This window comes from Punica granatum, chromosome 5 (assembly GCF_007655135.1).
Source record: "Punica granatum isolate Tunisia-2019 chromosome 5, ASM765513v2, whole genome shotgun sequence".
Lineage (NCBI taxonomy): Eukaryota > Viridiplantae > Streptophyta > Magnoliopsida > Myrtales > Lythraceae > Punica > Punica granatum.
The window spans coordinates 6,479,498-6,496,925 of NC_045131.1; the positions used below are offsets into that span (position 1 = coordinate 6,479,498).

The 17,428-nt window shown below is 37.5% G+C and overlaps 2 protein-coding genes across 2 annotated transcripts; both read right to left on the minus strand.

The window, feature by feature from the left end:
* Nucleotides 1-747: 747 nt before the first annotated feature.
* LOC116208306 (flowering locus K homology domain) lies at nucleotides 748-5,175 on the minus strand. The gene is made up of 7 exons (XM_031541678.1): nucleotides 5,024-5,175; nucleotides 4,242-4,742; nucleotides 2,562-2,808; nucleotides 2,174-2,322; nucleotides 1,792-2,076; nucleotides 1,311-1,505; nucleotides 748-1,144 (listed from the first exon to the last, which is right to left on the minus strand). Exons 2-7 carry the CDS (start codon nucleotides 4,731-4,733, stop codon nucleotides 959-961), a joined length of 1,554 nt encoding a protein of 517 aa, XP_031397538.1. The 5' UTR covers nucleotides 4,734-4,742; nucleotides 5,024-5,175; the 3' UTR covers nucleotides 748-958.
* A 636-nt stretch (nucleotides 5,176-5,811) lies between these two features.
* On the minus strand, nucleotides 5,812-7,282 carry LOC116207158 (uncharacterized protein At2g34160). The gene is made up of 5 exons (XM_031540027.1): nucleotides 7,039-7,282; nucleotides 6,705-6,753; nucleotides 6,478-6,540; nucleotides 6,327-6,391; nucleotides 5,812-6,231 (listed from the first exon to the last, which is right to left on the minus strand). The coding sequence occupies exons 1-5, from the start codon at nucleotides 7,153-7,155 to the stop codon at nucleotides 6,130-6,132; spliced, it is 396 nt and encodes a 131-aa protein (XP_031395887.1). The 5' UTR covers nucleotides 7,156-7,282; the 3' UTR covers nucleotides 5,812-6,129.
* Between the last annotated feature and the right edge of the window lie 10,146 nt (nucleotides 7,283-17,428).

Sequence of the window (17,428 nt, forward strand, 5' to 3'; positions counted from 1 at the left end):
ACGCGACCGTTGTTCTGTATCGCGATCATTTGAGCAGATCGGTTGTTTTAAGCCCTGAGCGCATGCCTAATATGCCTCGCAGGCAGACTACTTTATATGAATCATAATTAGAGATTTTAATCTCATTAGTATGTACATGGACGGACACCTTATGACATGTGAAATCTTGATGATGGAGAGCAACGACAAGAGCTACTGATTAATAACTTTATACTATTTTTATTTACAGTGAGATCGACTTGAGAGTCAAAGTTTGACTGGAGGATATGCATACAGTAATAAATATTTTACGCATACATATATACGGTCCAGCCTGGCATTCCATAATCTCGTGCACACTAGAGCAGCTCAACGATGGAAGGAAGGTGCAATTTGTCTCAGCCAAGTATTCATACACATGAAGCTCTAACTTGTATATTACCGATCTTAAATTAGTAAAGATACTATGCATTAGATGAGCCAGCAGATGCATTCGTACGCAAGACAGGTGAATAAACATTCTTTTGCTATCGTAAACGACTTGAAATGTATCAGACCTGGTCGAGCGACAATTTTTACGCTTCCAAATTATTAAATCGCATGATCAAATATTGCATGACAAGTTCATATAGATTCTCTTTAACGTCCCACATTTTCCTATGCTAACCTGCAATCGTAGAAATTCTTGCTCCATTTGTTTCCACATCTTTCTATCATCAGATAAAAAGGACGACAACATAAGAATTTTGCTTGGGAATAATAACCATATAGTAAGAAAATGCGGACAACATCGAGTCGGGATGACGATTGCAAGAATAGGATGAGTTGAATATCAGATCTGAAACTGAAACATGCTATACGCTGCGTTTCGATTTTCACCAGCTCCAAGTTTGCAATGCCACTTCAATGTCTCGAATAACTCAACGACGATAAAACTACACTCATACTGGGTTGGGGAATAACAGTTTTCCCCCCATCTCTAATACCCGTAATTCGACCCATAAACAGAGCCATAACCTCCTGCGTGCCCCGGGTTCGAGGGCGGAGACGCGTAAACGGACCCGTGGGCTTGGTATGAGCTGTAACCCTGCGAGTTATAGCCTTGGTCCATCGGGGCGCCAGGTTGTGCCTGTGCCGCTGGTGCAGCAGCTTCAGCCATGAAATTCTGCAGAATATATAAGAATAATGCATAATGTGAACAAGTGTCCAGAAAAAAATTGTCCCAAATATAACATCCAAGCAGAAGAAAATCACACGCATGATCTAATGGCCCATTCAGTAAGGTGACGTACAAGACCACAATTTTGGAAGCCTCGGGAAGGCAGAATTACCTGTATCAGCTGCTGAGCTGTCTGAACTTGGGAAGCAGTTCCGCTGATCTCAACAGTCATCTCGTTGGGAACTCCCCGGGTTTCTTGAATTGTAACAGTTGCACCGCTGGTACGTCGTATGTAGCTTATGCTGGAACCAGCAGTCCCAATAACGGCATCAGCATAAGACAACGGAATCTGCATTTGCTGTGTGATCTGCAAATTAAAAGAGAAGGCCACACCTCAGTGAAATGATTTCAACAGGAAAAAGTGATAAAAGACCTTTTAAAGTTCACCAGAGACAACTACTACGAAACATTTCAAGTAGTCCGATGAAAAAAAGGTTAAGACTACCAAAAATAAATACTCCCATTAAAGAAATACCAAAATCATAAAACCCATGCTTCATCTAATCGTGAGCCACTTTCATTCTTTTCGACTGCTTTTAGTGTTAGGCAAAATTAGCAATTGAAGCAGAGGATACTGAATATCAGAAGACAACCTGCTTGATCATGGAAGGTGCTGACTGGCCACCTGATGGTACATGACCTCCAATTGGAGCTTCTCTTCCATAAGCAGATATGCCCTGATGGGTTTGATGGTCCACAGGAGGTGGCATGTCAGGGGGTGGGTAATAGCTTTCAAGCTGCCGTGGAGGTGGCATGTACTGGGGATTGTGTCCATAACCTGGACCAGGTGGGGCATTCATTGGTGGACCCTGAGGCGGGCCCCAAGGCTGGTGAGGAGGCATGTGATGATCAACTGGAGGAGCTTTTCCCATTTGCATCTGATTGGTGCAATTACAATTCCGGTATCAGCTCAGCTACTAATAATACTAATTAGCCATTTGGCTATTCATGAAACAAGGAAGAAGCGGAGGCTACCTGCATCTCAAACAATGGAATTATACTGCGGTCAACAAGAAACTTTCTCAAATGAGATGCAATCAGCTCGATTCCTTTATGCACCCCAGATGCATCTCCAACAACCTCGACAACCCTGTCATCTTGGAGAGCAAAAACTGGCAAATCCTCTGCAATAATTCAGAAAAGCTAGTTGAGATGATTTGTATAGAAATAATATATAACTGATGCAATAATCAATGAAGGGAAGCAAAGGGCCACAAAATCACTAAGTGTTGAACATTATTAACTCGCATATTTGATAATGTAGAGAAAAAGAGAGAGCGGACATGTTGAAAATGATTGTTGCATATTTAAAACTGCAAATGTCTTCACAAATCACCAGAATATGTTTTGGAGAATGTACAACCTGAGCTAAGAACTCTAACTATGCAGTTGGATTCTTCCTGAATGGATTTAACTGTTCCTCCCCCTTTTCCAATTAAGCTTCCTGCCTGAGAAGCCGCAACAAGCAACCTTGTCGAGGTCTTGCCACCAGGATGAAGGTTAGCTGAATCACCCTCGCTACCATCTATGAGGCGTTTGTGAATCCTCAGGAGCCCATCCATGGCAGGGGGAAGAGGAGAATCAGGTTCCTCCTTTGCAGAGACCATAACCTACATAAGACCACAAAAGGCAAGTGAATACAACACTGTTATTTTATAAATTATTTGGGGGTAACTTTTAGTTTATCAGGACAAGAGACGTGAAAGAAAAGTTGCAACACTTATAATACATAGAAAAATCACTTCATCAGGACACGACATCTTTTGACTAACATATGAATGGCCAATTAGAAATCCACTCTATCACTTCCCCATGTGCCTAGGGCAAGACTAAAGCTCTTAAATCAATAGAGACAAATAAATGCCACATATGGAAGTGAAATGTCTAATTCCGCATTGCTCTTTAACGTGGTGCATTTAAGCATCTACTGCCAAGAGGATCCTCAAGAATATTTTTAACTACTATAGAATTTGTCATTTAAGCTTTGATAGATGTTATTAAGCCACTGTAGTTTTTAGTCTACTTGAGGCGTTAAGTGTTCAATGTTAGAAGTGTGGGTTTAGTGATTTGAATTAACATTTTCTTCAGCATCTTGGCATTCAAAGATCTATTTCCTCAGCGGCTATCATCTGCAGCAAGACATCAATCAACCAGGCTCTGAAGTTACCCGATAGTTGCAGAGCTTCTTGGTACAGTTCTTCATACGATGAGGAACCGTAACTAATCAGACCAACTTATCAGCACTTTCCAATGCTCAAAGCTGGTCCCAGCAACGAGGATCTTTGTTGCTTCAAATTGAGGTCTTATTGATCATTGATAGATTCCCTTAAGTTTGCGGAGAGAACCTGCAAAGATTCATCTGTCATTGGAACAAAAAGATCACACTCACATTTCATGGTCCCTTTCATAGTACTTCTCTTTGATCTTTTAGTTATTGATTATGATTATTGGTGAAGTACGTGATTATATTGTTAGTTCGTCTTTTTAAAATGTGTTGAGTTGATGCTTTCTTTTACCACACACACTGTTTGATAAGTATTTTCTGATTAGCCTCAAGCCGGTGATACTTAAAGATATTTTGATAGCACATAAAAATTTAGGCTGTTAGGATAGTCTTAGCACCTCCATCCACATGATAAAGCACAATTTATTACTTGTCACCAACCCCTTTTAGATGTATCTTTAACATTCTTGAGTGAGTTCTTTTAGTGCAGGAACTTATGTTTAGGTGACAGTATCAGGCGGTTCCATTAACAGATATCCAGACATGTCATCATAAAGCATGAGCCAACAATGCAAATCCTCGTAAAAGCTGCAAAAGCGAGAAGACATATGTCTCACGACATTCACCACATTTTTCACCCCTAGACAAAATTAAAAATGCGTTTACAGCCAAACATTAAAAAATGTGTCCATTCAAATTAGTTAACCGTATACAGTGGGAGACAAAGCTAGTATTGAATTAGAATGAGGTAATGGGCGGGTCTAAATTCCTGAGCAGTATAAAGTTAAACACGACATTGTAAGCGAAACTTATACTTACAGCTCTTTCGGCTGTTCCTGGAGGACCATCAAGAATCTTAATACGGGCTCTTGTCTCTTCCACTATTTTCTTAATGAATTCCCCCTTGCGTCCAATTATACCGCCCACCTTTTGGGCAGGAACGAGCATCCGGAAGACACTCTCCCCGGGCCACCCAGGCCACTTCTTATCCACAACTTCAGCCCCTGAATCCTCCTCATTTTCTTTCTCTTGAGGAGCCAAGTCCCCTTCAGGCTCCTGTTCCTCTTCGTCAGGTTCTTCTTCCTCTTGAGGTTCTTCCTCTTGAGGCTGTCCGTCGTCAGGCTGCTCCTCTGCATTGTGGTCCCCGGCGGCTGCATCATGCTCGTCAGGCGCTGCATCATGCTCGTCAGGCGCAGCATCATGCTCCTCGAGCGCTTCGTTATGCTCGTCGTGGGCTGAGTTATGCTCGTCAAGGGTTTGCCCCGCTTCGGCTACGTTGTACTCCTCGACATTCTGCTCGAACTCGGCCATGGGCACTGTCTGCAGACACAGGAACGAAAACATAGGCAGGAAATCAGCTACTACTCCACACAAACAAAGCGCTATGCACCAAATAAAATCACGAAGCAGACTGGCCAATCAAAAACCAGTAAGAACAAATTACCCCATCTTAATTATACTCCAGCAACCAAAAAAAAAAAAAGCTCAAAATAGCAATGGGCTAAGGACCTATGGCTCCCATTGCCGAAAATCGAATACAACCTATGCGAAGGAACAAGTAGAACAAGCTTGAAGAGAGGAGGAGACTTGATATTACTTACCGCGGGGATTCAGAATCCGAGATGAACAGATTGGGAGAGGGAGGGCGGGAGAGAGAGACTGATGATATTAGGGTTTCTGATCTGACCGACGCAGCGCAAGAGAGCCCAGTCGTTTCGTTTCAGTTCTGCTGTGCGACTGTGTGCCCTTATAGTAAAAAATCAAGGCCAGGCGTTATTCTTTATTACAATTCAGTCCCCAATAAATTCTATGTTTCCATCAAGGACCTCAAAAGTTTTTTTACTATTATTTTCATTTTAATATTTCTTTTCTAGTTTTGATTTTTCTATTGTAGCTTATAAATTGGCAGTTCCAGTTTATCATCGAGTTGTTTAATACAGTAAATATTTTATACTCTCGTCTCGTGTTTCGGCCTTCGAGCCACCACGTATGATCTTATTTCCTCTTTCATTCTTCATCATTTAAAATTTGTTAGATCACGGACCAACTAATCCCACCTTCAATAAGGTTTACCTGCTAGAGCATGTACATATGAGTCGAGTTGAACTTTTCAGCATTGGATTCAGTGGATGGGTCCCGATGCAACATTGTTGAACGACAATAACTCGAACAAAAGATGCTCTTGTTAAAATCAGTTTCTCGGTAATACGAATCGAGAATGTCGCACTCCGAGGCCAAGCTAGTTTTGATTATTCGGATCTGAGCTTGCATTTCAAATCTCGATTGGAGAATGGATGGAGGGCTTGCGTATAAAATGGATGACCCGCCTGCAGCTGCTCAAGATCCATAAAAAGATTTTTTGGCCCGACTCTTCAAGAACAAAACTCGGTAGAAAAAGGCAACATAAGAGTTCGATAGATCGATAGGGGAAAACCCGACGTAAACATTACGCATCACGATATGTGTGCAGCTGAATAGTTACATGTCCAGGAAAACCAAACACAAAAAACAGAGTTGATAATCACAACTCTGTGAAAGAATAAGAGATAACATTACATATATATATTGCTACTGCGACTTTTGCTATATGATCGAAATCAGTCCATTTCGTATGCTGCTTTCCCTTCTACTTTCCTTCTTCTTTATCCACCTGGCCCGGTTGAATCGGTCGGGATCAGAGAGGAAATGGTGCAGTTTATGGATATCGTCATTTCTTGTCCTTGGAAGCAGCCTCATCTGCAGCCTGGGGTGCGGTCGGAGAAGCAGTTGGAGTGTCGAACTCCTCAGACTTTCCAAGCACGATCTCAATCTATATTGGTTAGAGGCATTTTAGATCGATGCCACAAACAATGTTACAATGAAAACCGAAGAAAAACATATTTAATCTATTATCATGTCATGTACCTTTGCCTTCTGGATCATCTTTCCCCGGTTCTCGTCCTTCATCCCAACCGACGATGTCAAGACCTCTGTTCCAATGCATTCCAACCAGATAATGATTAGCTAACTCGCCATGAATAGAGCTTTGGTTTTTCCAAAAGAAATGGCAGCTTACTCTTCTCGGTGGCGATTCCATTGTTCTTCAAAATCTCTGCTATCGTCACAACCGTTGTGATTGCTGTGGACATGGGATGCATGAAAGAAATCACTAACTAATTCCTCATTTGGAATTCACCAAAAAAAAAAATTTGTAACGAATATACGGGAAATGGGAAAATGAAATGCTTTAGTTCATCAGTTCGAGTTTTGAAGCAATTGGAGGAGATTGAAGAAGGTCTGTACCCATGCCCAAGGCCGAAAGTTCAACCTCGTTGTGTTGCTGTATGTACCTCTGCATTCATTTTCAAACACAACAATCAACAACATATACAACCAAGCCAATGTCTAAAGACGGAAGCGGGTTCACAGGGCATTTGATAGGGAAGGCAATCGGGAATGACTAGTCGGAAGTAACTCAACTGACTACCAGCACGAGAGACGGAACAGAACCAATCAAAGTTCACATACAAAGCATGAAAAACATTTCACTCAGGTTACAGTCATGACGAACATCAAGCATGTTTAGCGGACACCAAAGAAATACGGAACATTTGGAAAGGAAATTAAGAACACAGACCTTGGCAAGATTGACATAGAAGAAGAGGGGCTTCTTGGTGTTGGAGACCTGAATCCTGTTCTTCTTCTGCACTGAGCTGTCCGTTGTGGGCATAATTGGGACTGTCTCGACTGCCATTTCTTCCCTAATTCCTCCAAATTATCATCACTGTCGTCTTCTCTCTGTCTCTGTCTGTCTCTCTTCTCTCTTTCTCTGTCCGCGTGACGTTTGGAACTGGGGAATGGGAAATGAAGGGAAAGGATTGGAGAGGAGAAGCAATTAAAATGGCTACCGTTACGGAAATACAGTTACCGACAGAGCGCGCGAAATGGGGAGGCAGCCAATTGAGAGATGACACGCGGAATCGGATGTTTCTTTCTTAGTTGACGGACAGGAGTCAAAGTAGCACAAAATCCATTGTAAGGCCATGTTCCAAGAGGGGTGTTGGGGTCCCTATTTGCTTAGCCAAAAATGACCTCATTCACCATCCTCCCTTAATTGTTCTTCCTCTTTTCTTCTTCTTTTCCCAATTTAGTCAAAGGTCAAGGTACATGTCCCGTATTAAAATGTTCGGCAGATCGCATCTGCAGTCGTCTCTTCGACAAACTCGCGGGATCAGCTCCCTAATGACCGTGTGATGAGAATCGGTTTAAGGTGAATTTGGGATATATTCTTTGCATTGGATTCGGTTTCTCGAATTGTAATTGGTTCGTGTTTGAATTATATGACTGTAAAATCAAACGCGAACATGACCCTCGAGGCGCATTATTTGAGCACTGGAATATGGGCTCCAAAGCGCAGTACGAGGCCCATACAACTCTAAGATGGACCTGAACATTGGGCTTAGGTCCGCTAAGAGAGGAAATATTGGGCCAATGACAGGTACTTTGGTAGGCCAGAATGTCATTGATCTCATCTCATTCTTGCAACGTGAAATCTTGGTTGGCCCAATAAAAGTTTAATTGATAAAAGTGAACTCAATAGTCCAAAAAATTGTCATGCGGCATAATCTACAATAAACTTCTTTTAGCGATTAGCATATCATAATGAAAGCTCCCGAACTCCGGAAGTTTTACGAACGTGCGATCGGGGTAGCAGTAAACTTAGAGAATTTGGCAAAATTAAAGTGTTCTTAGTCAATCAACCGACAATGCATTTGAATGAAAAGAATCCGATTCCCTACATGATTTTTTTTTATTTTTTCAAAAAAGCAACCCCGTACAATTGGTCAAATCATGCAAATTTTCTAATACAAAAAGATTCCGTGGAGTCTTAATCCCAACTTATTATATCACCACCGACTCCTCATATGAAGGAATGTGGTCCTCGCTAGAGATCAATCCAAGAAAGAGGTTGTCCTTTTAAAGCAGTAGGCTTTCTTTGTCAAATTAAATAATTAAAGAAAAGTCGAAATGTTCGGATCGTAATGAAAACTTCTGTCACGCAATGAGATTGGGAAGCTTCTCGCCTAGATGAAGACCGTTCATCGGGAAGAAGCTCGAGATCTAACTATATAAAGCCAAACACGATACGATTTGCGGATTCCTCCATCTCATGAATTGTCATTTTCGGGGGAAAAAAAAACTTGTTTGGGCAAAGTTCTATTGAATGGGAATTGGCAATGTTTGGAATCCCAAACAAAAAGAGGGAACTGAATTGAAATAAGAGGAATTCGGGGGACCCACCTTGAAAAGAAAAGATCAACTAATTAGATCATGATTTGTGGGGCTAATTGCCATTCTAGCAAAATTCGTGGTGTATTCTTTCTTGCTTCATGTGGTCCTAGCCTGAACCCTTTATCAACTCGGACCGATTCCCGAACTACCGGAGGACGAATGCCCATGCCATGTGAATTTATTACTAACTGTGTGATGATCGTTTGATTCATTCAGATAATGCAAAGCGCAATAATCGGTCTTTTAAGGATAATATCTTCATTTACATGACTTTGCTTTCAATATTTCATTAACTTTTTTATTATATAAGAGATACATGAGTCTAGCTAAAAATAAAGGAACAGCAAAAGGTTTAATGGCAAGATCCTTCCAGCCCTCTCAAATCTCTCTCTTTTTTTTTTTTTAATTATGTATGATGGTGTCCAAAAGTCTAATGAATCTTGTCTACTTCAGCTCAAATCGGATCAGTCGATTGAATGAAAATTTTCTTTCGGTGTGAATTTCAAATTTTAATCTTTTTTTGGTGTGAACAATGGTATCCGAAAAATTCAATTGGACTTTAACTAATTCAGTCGAGCTGGATCGGCCCATTAAGGAGTAAAGCCCTCACAGTATGGATTTTCTGCATTCACAATGACTCGAACTCGAGACTTTACCTAAGCGAAATAAGTTTCGAACCGTTTAAATCAACCCACGTTCGTAAATTTCAATATTTTATATAATGGAATGCAGTGGTTGGAGTTGATGGAAACTTCCGGGGAAGTTGCAAACATTCACAAACCCTTAATCAACGGTAATCAACTATCATAATGGAACTTTGAAATTCCATTCACACTGTCCTGATCTGGTTGTTGGAAAGGACTTATTGAACGGGGATCTATCATAAACCCATGTACTGCCATCCATTACTTTGTTTCAACGGACCAAAAAAAAAAGTATTATCACATACTAATTGTGATTCTCGAGTATTTATTTTCAAGCATTTTGCATATATGACATATTTTGACATCCATTAACATATGCTATGCGAAAATTGGAGCCAATTCTGAACTGTTCATAATCGAAACGAGCATCGCTAGGCTATACAGAAATGATGTCCACTGGGAAGGAGAAATTGCAACGAATTAAATATAAGCTAAGGACAAACAAGTAAATTTATGTACTATTTGTAACGACCAAGTTAATTACTCCCTCAATTATATCTGCCCTACTCTTTCTCATCATCCTTTCTTATTTTCCACACCATCTCATGTCCTATTTTATTACTCGATTAATATTTTTCCAAAATTTCTCAATTTTATTATTTTATATCTTGATTAAAGGCTCATGTTTTGGCCCTAAAAAAAAACATTTTTCTGGATAAAGATGGTGCCCGAATTACATCAATTAATCCTCAGTTTACGTGTACGTCCTGCAAAATCACGAGACAGGTAAACTGCTTATGGACCCTGTGAGCGATCCTGAACTTGCACGGGAATGCGAAAGATTATTTATACTCATGTTAGAAAAGATAGAAAATTCGTATGATATTTTTTCGCATAACTTAAAGTGCTTATAACAAAACATAGAAATATATATATATATATATATATATATATATATATGAGGCCGTGCGTTGTACGGCTACAAATTCTTCTTTTTATTTGTGGAGAACAGCATGCTATCTTTTCGTCACATCTGGACATATTTTGGTCGAATTAGTCGGTGAATAAGGGGTTAGGACAAGATGGGCCGGGGGCCCATAAATCGATTAATCTCAGACAAAAAATTGACAATGCACAGAGGCAGGCGCTGATCGGATCCCCACTTTTGATTCCCACTCGTGCAAATTTATCGGTTTCTTCGTCATGTTTCCTTCTTTATTTATCGGTTTATATTAGAAATGAACTTCTTCTTCTTTTTCATGAAATTATCTATGCTAAAAGTAGTCAAACCAATCGAATCGGACGGCTACCAGACAACACATTATTCAAGTATTAAACAAAAATCTATTATTATACGATTCTCATGTCATCAACTACCGAAAGTATCACTTCTATTTGATTGTTTATTATTGTTGGTTTTGACTAATAACTCCTTTCTTAGAAAACATCAAAGTATCTCTTAGAATAATAAAAATTCTTCCAATAAAAACATATATAGAAGTTCAAGAGATTGTGATATCTCGTCACCTAAGTCCGATTCAAGGGGGCGCAGAGCTACGTGGTATTCTATCACGAAATAATTAAGGTGGAGAACACCAACATCTTTTGTATCCCGATGGCTGCGAGTTGCAACCCTGATTTCGCTAGTTTTAGGGAACACTCAACATATAATTCAAGCTTAGTTTCCTCCTAATTAACTTTTATTAAGACTATCTTTTGCGGATGTTACTTTCTAATTCTTTGGAAACTTATAATTAGTCAAATGGCGAGTTATTTGTTCTATCTCATCTCATTTCATCAAAAGCATAAAAAGCCAATAATGAAATGAGGAAGGCAAACCTTTTTCCAAGGAAACCGCTGCTCCTTTTTGACTTTTTGGAACATGGAAAAGGGCCAAAAGGCCAGTATATAGTATATGTGTATGTATTCAAAATGAAATTATATGTGCTCGTTCAATTCATTTGGAATCAAAGTCATACCTACATAATTAATTTGCATTATTTTTTTCACCGAGAATGATGTACTTTGTACGTCATCAAACACCACTAAGAAGGGAGAGGAGGAACAATCGAGCATGCATAAGAAAAGTATACCGATCCAAGGTTGATCATCCCGAACACGTCTGATTATAGATGTCAACATTCCATGACCTCATGGTTGACTTGTTATGTGTTATTATTATCCTTATACCATCGTGGATATCGAGTCATAGACGGAAATAACACGAATGTCGCCTATACTCGTTCATCGATGTATATCCTCTATCAGAGGGTTAGTTTGGTATATATAGTGAAATGATGAAAATGAATTTACATCGATTGATATGATTGACAATCGGGAATTTTATGCCATGAGAGACGAACCCTACAAAAAATTCCTTCACTCTTTTCTTTTTCTTCTTTTTTTTTTAGGTTCGATAAAAAATAAATCTTTTGAGATATGGTGGATGAAATAGGGTAAGTAGAATCTGTACCAAGGCACCAAGTCTCCTGTGAATATTACAGTGTAAAGAAGAAACGAGGTCCTTCAATTTTCCTGCGTGAAAGCCATAAATAAGCGCCTTAGTTCATAAAAATCTTCAACTAGAAAAATAAAATAAAATAGTACTATCCTTTCTTTAATTAATTTTACGTTGATGATTCACGTTCTTTTGATTTATCGGGACACTGCTATAGCCTTGGCCGAGCATTAAAGAGTTCTTCCGTATACCAAATTGATGACCATAATGAATCAGTATTCTTTAAAGTGATACTTCTTTTTTTCTTTTTAATTTGATGGAAACGAGCATTCATCCAGAAAAGTTGAGAAACGGTCATTCCACTAATTTAACAAATTTCAGACAAAAAAAAATCAAGTTGATGAGTATCCATGCATATTTTAATGACTGGATAAACATATTTGTAAAGATAAGTTACGGCAGGTCACAAATCTTATATTTAATTATGTCTATCATGTCTTCTTATATCGAACCAAAAAATAAAGAATCGCATTTCTCTCGTAATGCCAATTATATTTCTTTTTATTTTGCTCATTTCGTTCCATTTCATAACGCGACCTATGTGGTATTTATGATTTGTTTTGTCCTCCAAAAGCATATGTTGATAATTACAATTTGTTCACACGATGCCCATCGTAACAATTAGTATATGTTATGTAACTTGCATTAAACATACATGTATAAATATATGCATACATAAATGTACATACGTATATGTATACATACAAAGCGTGGCTGAAGTAACTTTGACATAATTTCTGCTGTTTCATGAAATGCATGTCTTCAAAATAAAATAACACACATTACTTGAGTCGAATTCTGAACAGATATATATATATATATATATATGTATGTATGTATATAATCTCTGCAACTGCAAGGCTTGTATTACTTCCCTCTATCTAGCTTTTTGCCAGACAACCATAGCAGGTAGAAGTCAGAACAAAGAATGTCTCCCATTCACAATGACAATTCACTGTCACTGCCGAAGAAAAAACACTTGGGACCATGAATTTCAAATTTTGAAATATTTCACGCATGGAGAATAAATATATATATATTTCCAGAAAATATGTATTAACAGCCTTTTGAAATGTTGGTTGGACTTGGTGGTGTCATGTTACATAGATACTGCTAGAATCTTTCTTGAAATTCTTATAACCTAAAGTTATTGACGTTTTCTTAGACTACTCCCAGCGGGAGTTTCTCCCGGCTGGAGAGAGGCCAGGTGACGTCTCCAGTGAGGAGACCCATCCCGGGGAGTTTCTCTGGCAAGAGATGCTGCAACTGCAGCCACATGGCGATAACGAGCTCCATGCGACAACAACTTTCCCTTTCTCATTTTTTTTTAAATGTGGCCGTTGGGCATTGCCCCCAACAAAGTGGGTTCCACAGCCGTTTGATTTTCTTTTTCTTTTTTTATACATAAATATGTATGTAGGCCCAACGATAAGATTAAAAAATAGAGATGATAGTTGGGTTGGTGAGTCTCTCTTTTTGTTGAATATATTTCTGAATGATGTAGCGATTATGTAACAGAGATAAGCTCATTTTAGAGATGTATTCTACCAATTATAAAAGATAATTCTTTTATCTTCTATTTAGTTAATTTTTCCTTTTAAAAATATTATATATATAAAAGTTTTGTACAATAACATTATTTTTCCTAATCCTTTCTGGGAGGTCCGGTTTGAGTGGACTAGCGAGGAACGACTGAAAGTCGTTCTGGAGCTCCCATCTCAAACTCGAAACAAACAAGAAAAGTCGAATTGTGGATAATGGTTCCATTCAACCCTCCCATACTTAAATAAGATGGGCAATAACAATAGATAAACCAAAAAAATAATAATTTTGATGAAATGAGAACTATACCTCTTGTTTATTGTAGAATTCTCTCACGTGCAAAGGAAACTCGGACATGCGAAGTTCTCGTCTCAAACATTGACGTTTTGCCTTGACTTGGATCTTCCGTTTAACTTGAACATGCTCTGGGCATAATGTTCATGAACCTAATATTGAGGCTAGACTTTTTTCGGTGTGTACCTTGGTATCCAGAATCTTAATTGGTTTTGACTAATTCAATTGGGAGATCGAGCATTAAAGGTTATTCCCCCTTCCAACAAGTGCGCTTCCCGGGATTCGAACTTGTATTCTCCTCCTTACGGGGGTGAGCTGCTTACCACTCAACCAACACTTTTATTAGTGAGGCTAGACTTGATATTCAGATATGATCGCAGGAAAACCTTAAAATGACAATTTTATCCTGTCCATATTATACTCATGGGTTAATTGCCTAAAAATATACAAACTTTTAACATTTTATTAATTTTAACACGAACTTTTTTTCTTAACCATAAAAGCATAAACTATCAATTTTGATATCAATTTCAGCATGCGTCAACTTTTTTATTAATTTAAACTTAAAACTAATGGCGCCATCTGACAACACTACAAGGGAAGTGATGGCCTCCAATAAGGCTCTCATCACTCGAACCTAGAAAAAAATAGTAAATTCAAGAAAGAAAGGAAGAGGAGATTCGGCAATGGGAGCTCCAAAGGCGGCCACCACCCCCCTAATCGGGATAGCCGACGACTTTTGTTGTCACAGGTACCCCGTTTGGGGGGCGGTGGCCGCCATTGAGGCCTCGCCGATCAAAAAATTGACGTCGTGCTAAAAATTGATATCAAATTGATAATTTGTGTATTTTTAGATTAAAAAAGTTCGTGCTAAATTTGATAAAATGTAAAAAGTTTATGCATTTTTGGGCAATTGACCCTATACTTATTCATTCCTTGTTGCTGCTTTTCCAAAAAAATGTCTAGGTCCTCTTGTCAATGGCACAATTGAGGTTTACGACATCATGTTAAAATTATTAATGAATTAATTAATAATTAATCTTGTTTGCTCAGCGTGATTATTACGGTTTTCTTACCAATTGGATATATACGTAGGGAACACGACTGAAGGAACATTGGACCCATTCCCATCTTTCTCACGCCTTATAAATAAATAAAAAAAGATCGGGAGCCCCTCTACAAATAATTCTATACCCCGCGATTTGTTATATAGAAATAGAATTAATAAAATTAATTAAGAATCATTAGGCATGACGAGGCCCTCTAATAAATGTGCACTTTATACTGGTTAATAATCGAGTTAGTCTTCTATCATATATATACATATATCCGTCAACAGTTGATAATCTAATATTTGTCATCTATTTCATACACAAGAGGCTCATGCCCTGTGATTTCAAAAACAAAACATGCATTTATAGTATCATTATAAAAAATATGATTATGATTGAAAAGACTATATGAATTTTATTAGTCCACGTGCCTATACAATTAGTTGATTAGAGATATTGATTTTCCATCCACCTTTGATCAATTTCCACTTAAAAACTCAAATTGATAAGCGTTGATACCCAAGTCTCATATAAACTAATGAATATTGATTCATCTTTTTATATGAGATTAATATCCTCAACATCCGTCATCACGTGTAACATATGATTTATTTCTACTTACACATTATCGCATGCCCTTAAATAAGATAAATTATATCATTTTTTCGCTTGAAATTAGAGAAATTATATTGAAAATGAGAAACTTATGCTACATTTTTTTAGTTACAAGTTGACTGGAGAAATTATTTTAAGGAAAAGAGAAAAGTTTTATGCTATGCTTTTCTTTTCCCTTTTTTCTTGTACAATGGCAAGTCAGCAATTTATTTTTCGACCTTTTTTTTCTAGTGTGTCACGATATTATCAATTTATTGGCTAAGATTAATTTCATTTAAGAGTCAATTTTCGAACGAATTTATTTTAAATTCTTTTGGAGCAAACCATGCATGTTATTTCATGTCGGGATAGTTTGCTATGAATGATTTTTTACGGCTTCCCTATAAGATTTAATATGGATAAGTCACGGAAAAAAAAGAAAGTAATATCGATTGTCCTCGGAGCCATCTTGTCAATTACGCTACGTTTTGTCCCAAGTGTATCAGTTGGCGGGTAGAAATTCATTAGCAAAACAAAACAAACTAGCGGGTCGTATTGAATAAGAAGCTTCACCAAAAGTATATCATAAAGTTGGTATTATTTTAGCATATCCAATTTCAGACATAAACTATGATTAAGAGTTAGCATCAAGGCCAAAATCGGAAAATCAGAACATATGATAATCTTGTGGTCCGATATTAACACGTATAAGCACACGCGAAAATTCTTCTAGAGATACGCCAAGATCTACCAACCATTAACCACCATAATCCCTCCAATATTCTCTTCCATTCACAGCATGGAAAACAATGGCTTAACCCTTTATTTACTCTATTAAGGTTAGTCATGTTAAATCATTCATTTATTTATTTATTTGTTAACTATGATTTTATTTATTATTCAATTGCGAGGGCACATATCATGAATCATGAGAACAACCATCCTTCAATTTGTTAATTAATTTTGGAGATGATATATGAGGATGATGCTAGCCCATGAATTGATATTATTAATAATTAATAGATTGGTAGGAATAGTAATCAACCATCTAACTGTCCATTGTAGGCCTCACAAATAACCATCTAGTGACGTCTCCTCTTAGCCTCTGGATGTGCTTTGATAAACAAGTTGGACCAAGCATAAATAAATTATTTAATTATCAAGACAAGTCCCATCAACGTACTGCGATTATGACACCATTATAAACTTAGCGAATATGATAAATGAGAATATCACGAAACATTTTATTTTAGAGTTTTTAGTTTTCAGTTGAATCCATCCAAAATATATAACGTGAAATCACAGATGTTCGGAATTTCAATTTTGTTGCGACCAAATGAAGCATCCCATATAAACAGGAAAGTTAGGCACATCATTGTGAAAATACAAAAAATTCAGATGTGGTAAATGACAAATTAATGAAAATTTTACATCGCTAATTTTTCTAAATTTTTAATAAAAGAATAACTCAAATTGATCTAGATTACACTCACCCATAACATTAACTAACCTTGTTTTTCTTTATGAAAAACTAACTAACTCTTTGTTTGCTAGAAGCCCGGGACTCCCTTCATTTGCGAACATATTGTAATGAGTGTCTTTTTCATTTTTGAATAATTTGATTATTTCAGCAATCAAATCATTGTTATTGCCTCGGTAGTTAAAGTTTCTCTAAATTATAATATCAAGACTTGTCTCGATTTTATATTAATTTTGGATAATTAAAAGGATAAATTCAAAATAGAGAGGGTATTTGAATCATTTGATTTGCCTACTTTATTTTATTTTAATTTAAGGAACTTTTGGTACGAGTATTGTTAGACTACATGAAATGTAAAGATTGAAAGGAAAGTTTAATTATGAAATTTTTTTTTTGAATTAAAAGTTGAAATGTGAGACTGTTGTGTTTGATAAATTATATTAGATTACGAAGAATGTGAGTGATAATATAATATATAGTTTATTTTTGTAGAGAATAGAGATGATTGTGGGTCTCATAACCGTAATCTCCGTTGTAATATAATAATTCAACATGTTTTGAATGTAAAGTCTTGACCGACTACGATTATAAAGTTTTAGCTCTTGCAAGTG

Bases quoted from the DNA above. Each gene is read 5' to 3' on its own strand.
- LOC116208306 (XM_031541678.1), bottom strand. From the start codon at position 4,733: ATGGCCGAGTTCGAGCAGAATGTCGAGGAGTACAACGTAGCCGAAGCG. The intron at 2,077-2,173 runs GTAGCCTCCGCT...TGCACCAATCAG, and splicing joins TTCCATTGTTTGAGATGCAG to ATGCAAATGGGAAAAGCTCC. The intron at 1,506-1,791 runs GTTGTCTTCTGA...TTTAATTTGCAG, and splicing joins CACCTTCCATGATCAAGCAG to ATCACACAGCAAATGCAGAT.
- LOC116207158 (XM_031540027.1), bottom strand. From the start codon at position 7,155: ATGGCAGTCGAGACAGTCCCAATTATGCCCACAACGGACAGCTCAGTG. The intron at 6,754-7,038 runs GTCTGTGTTCTT...AAATGAATGCAG, and splicing joins TCTATGTCAATCTTGCCAAG to AGGTACATACAGCAACACAA. The intron at 6,232-6,326 runs GTACATGACATG...TAACCAATATAG, and splicing joins AGATGATCCAGAAGGCAAAG to ATTGAGATCGTGCTTGGAAA.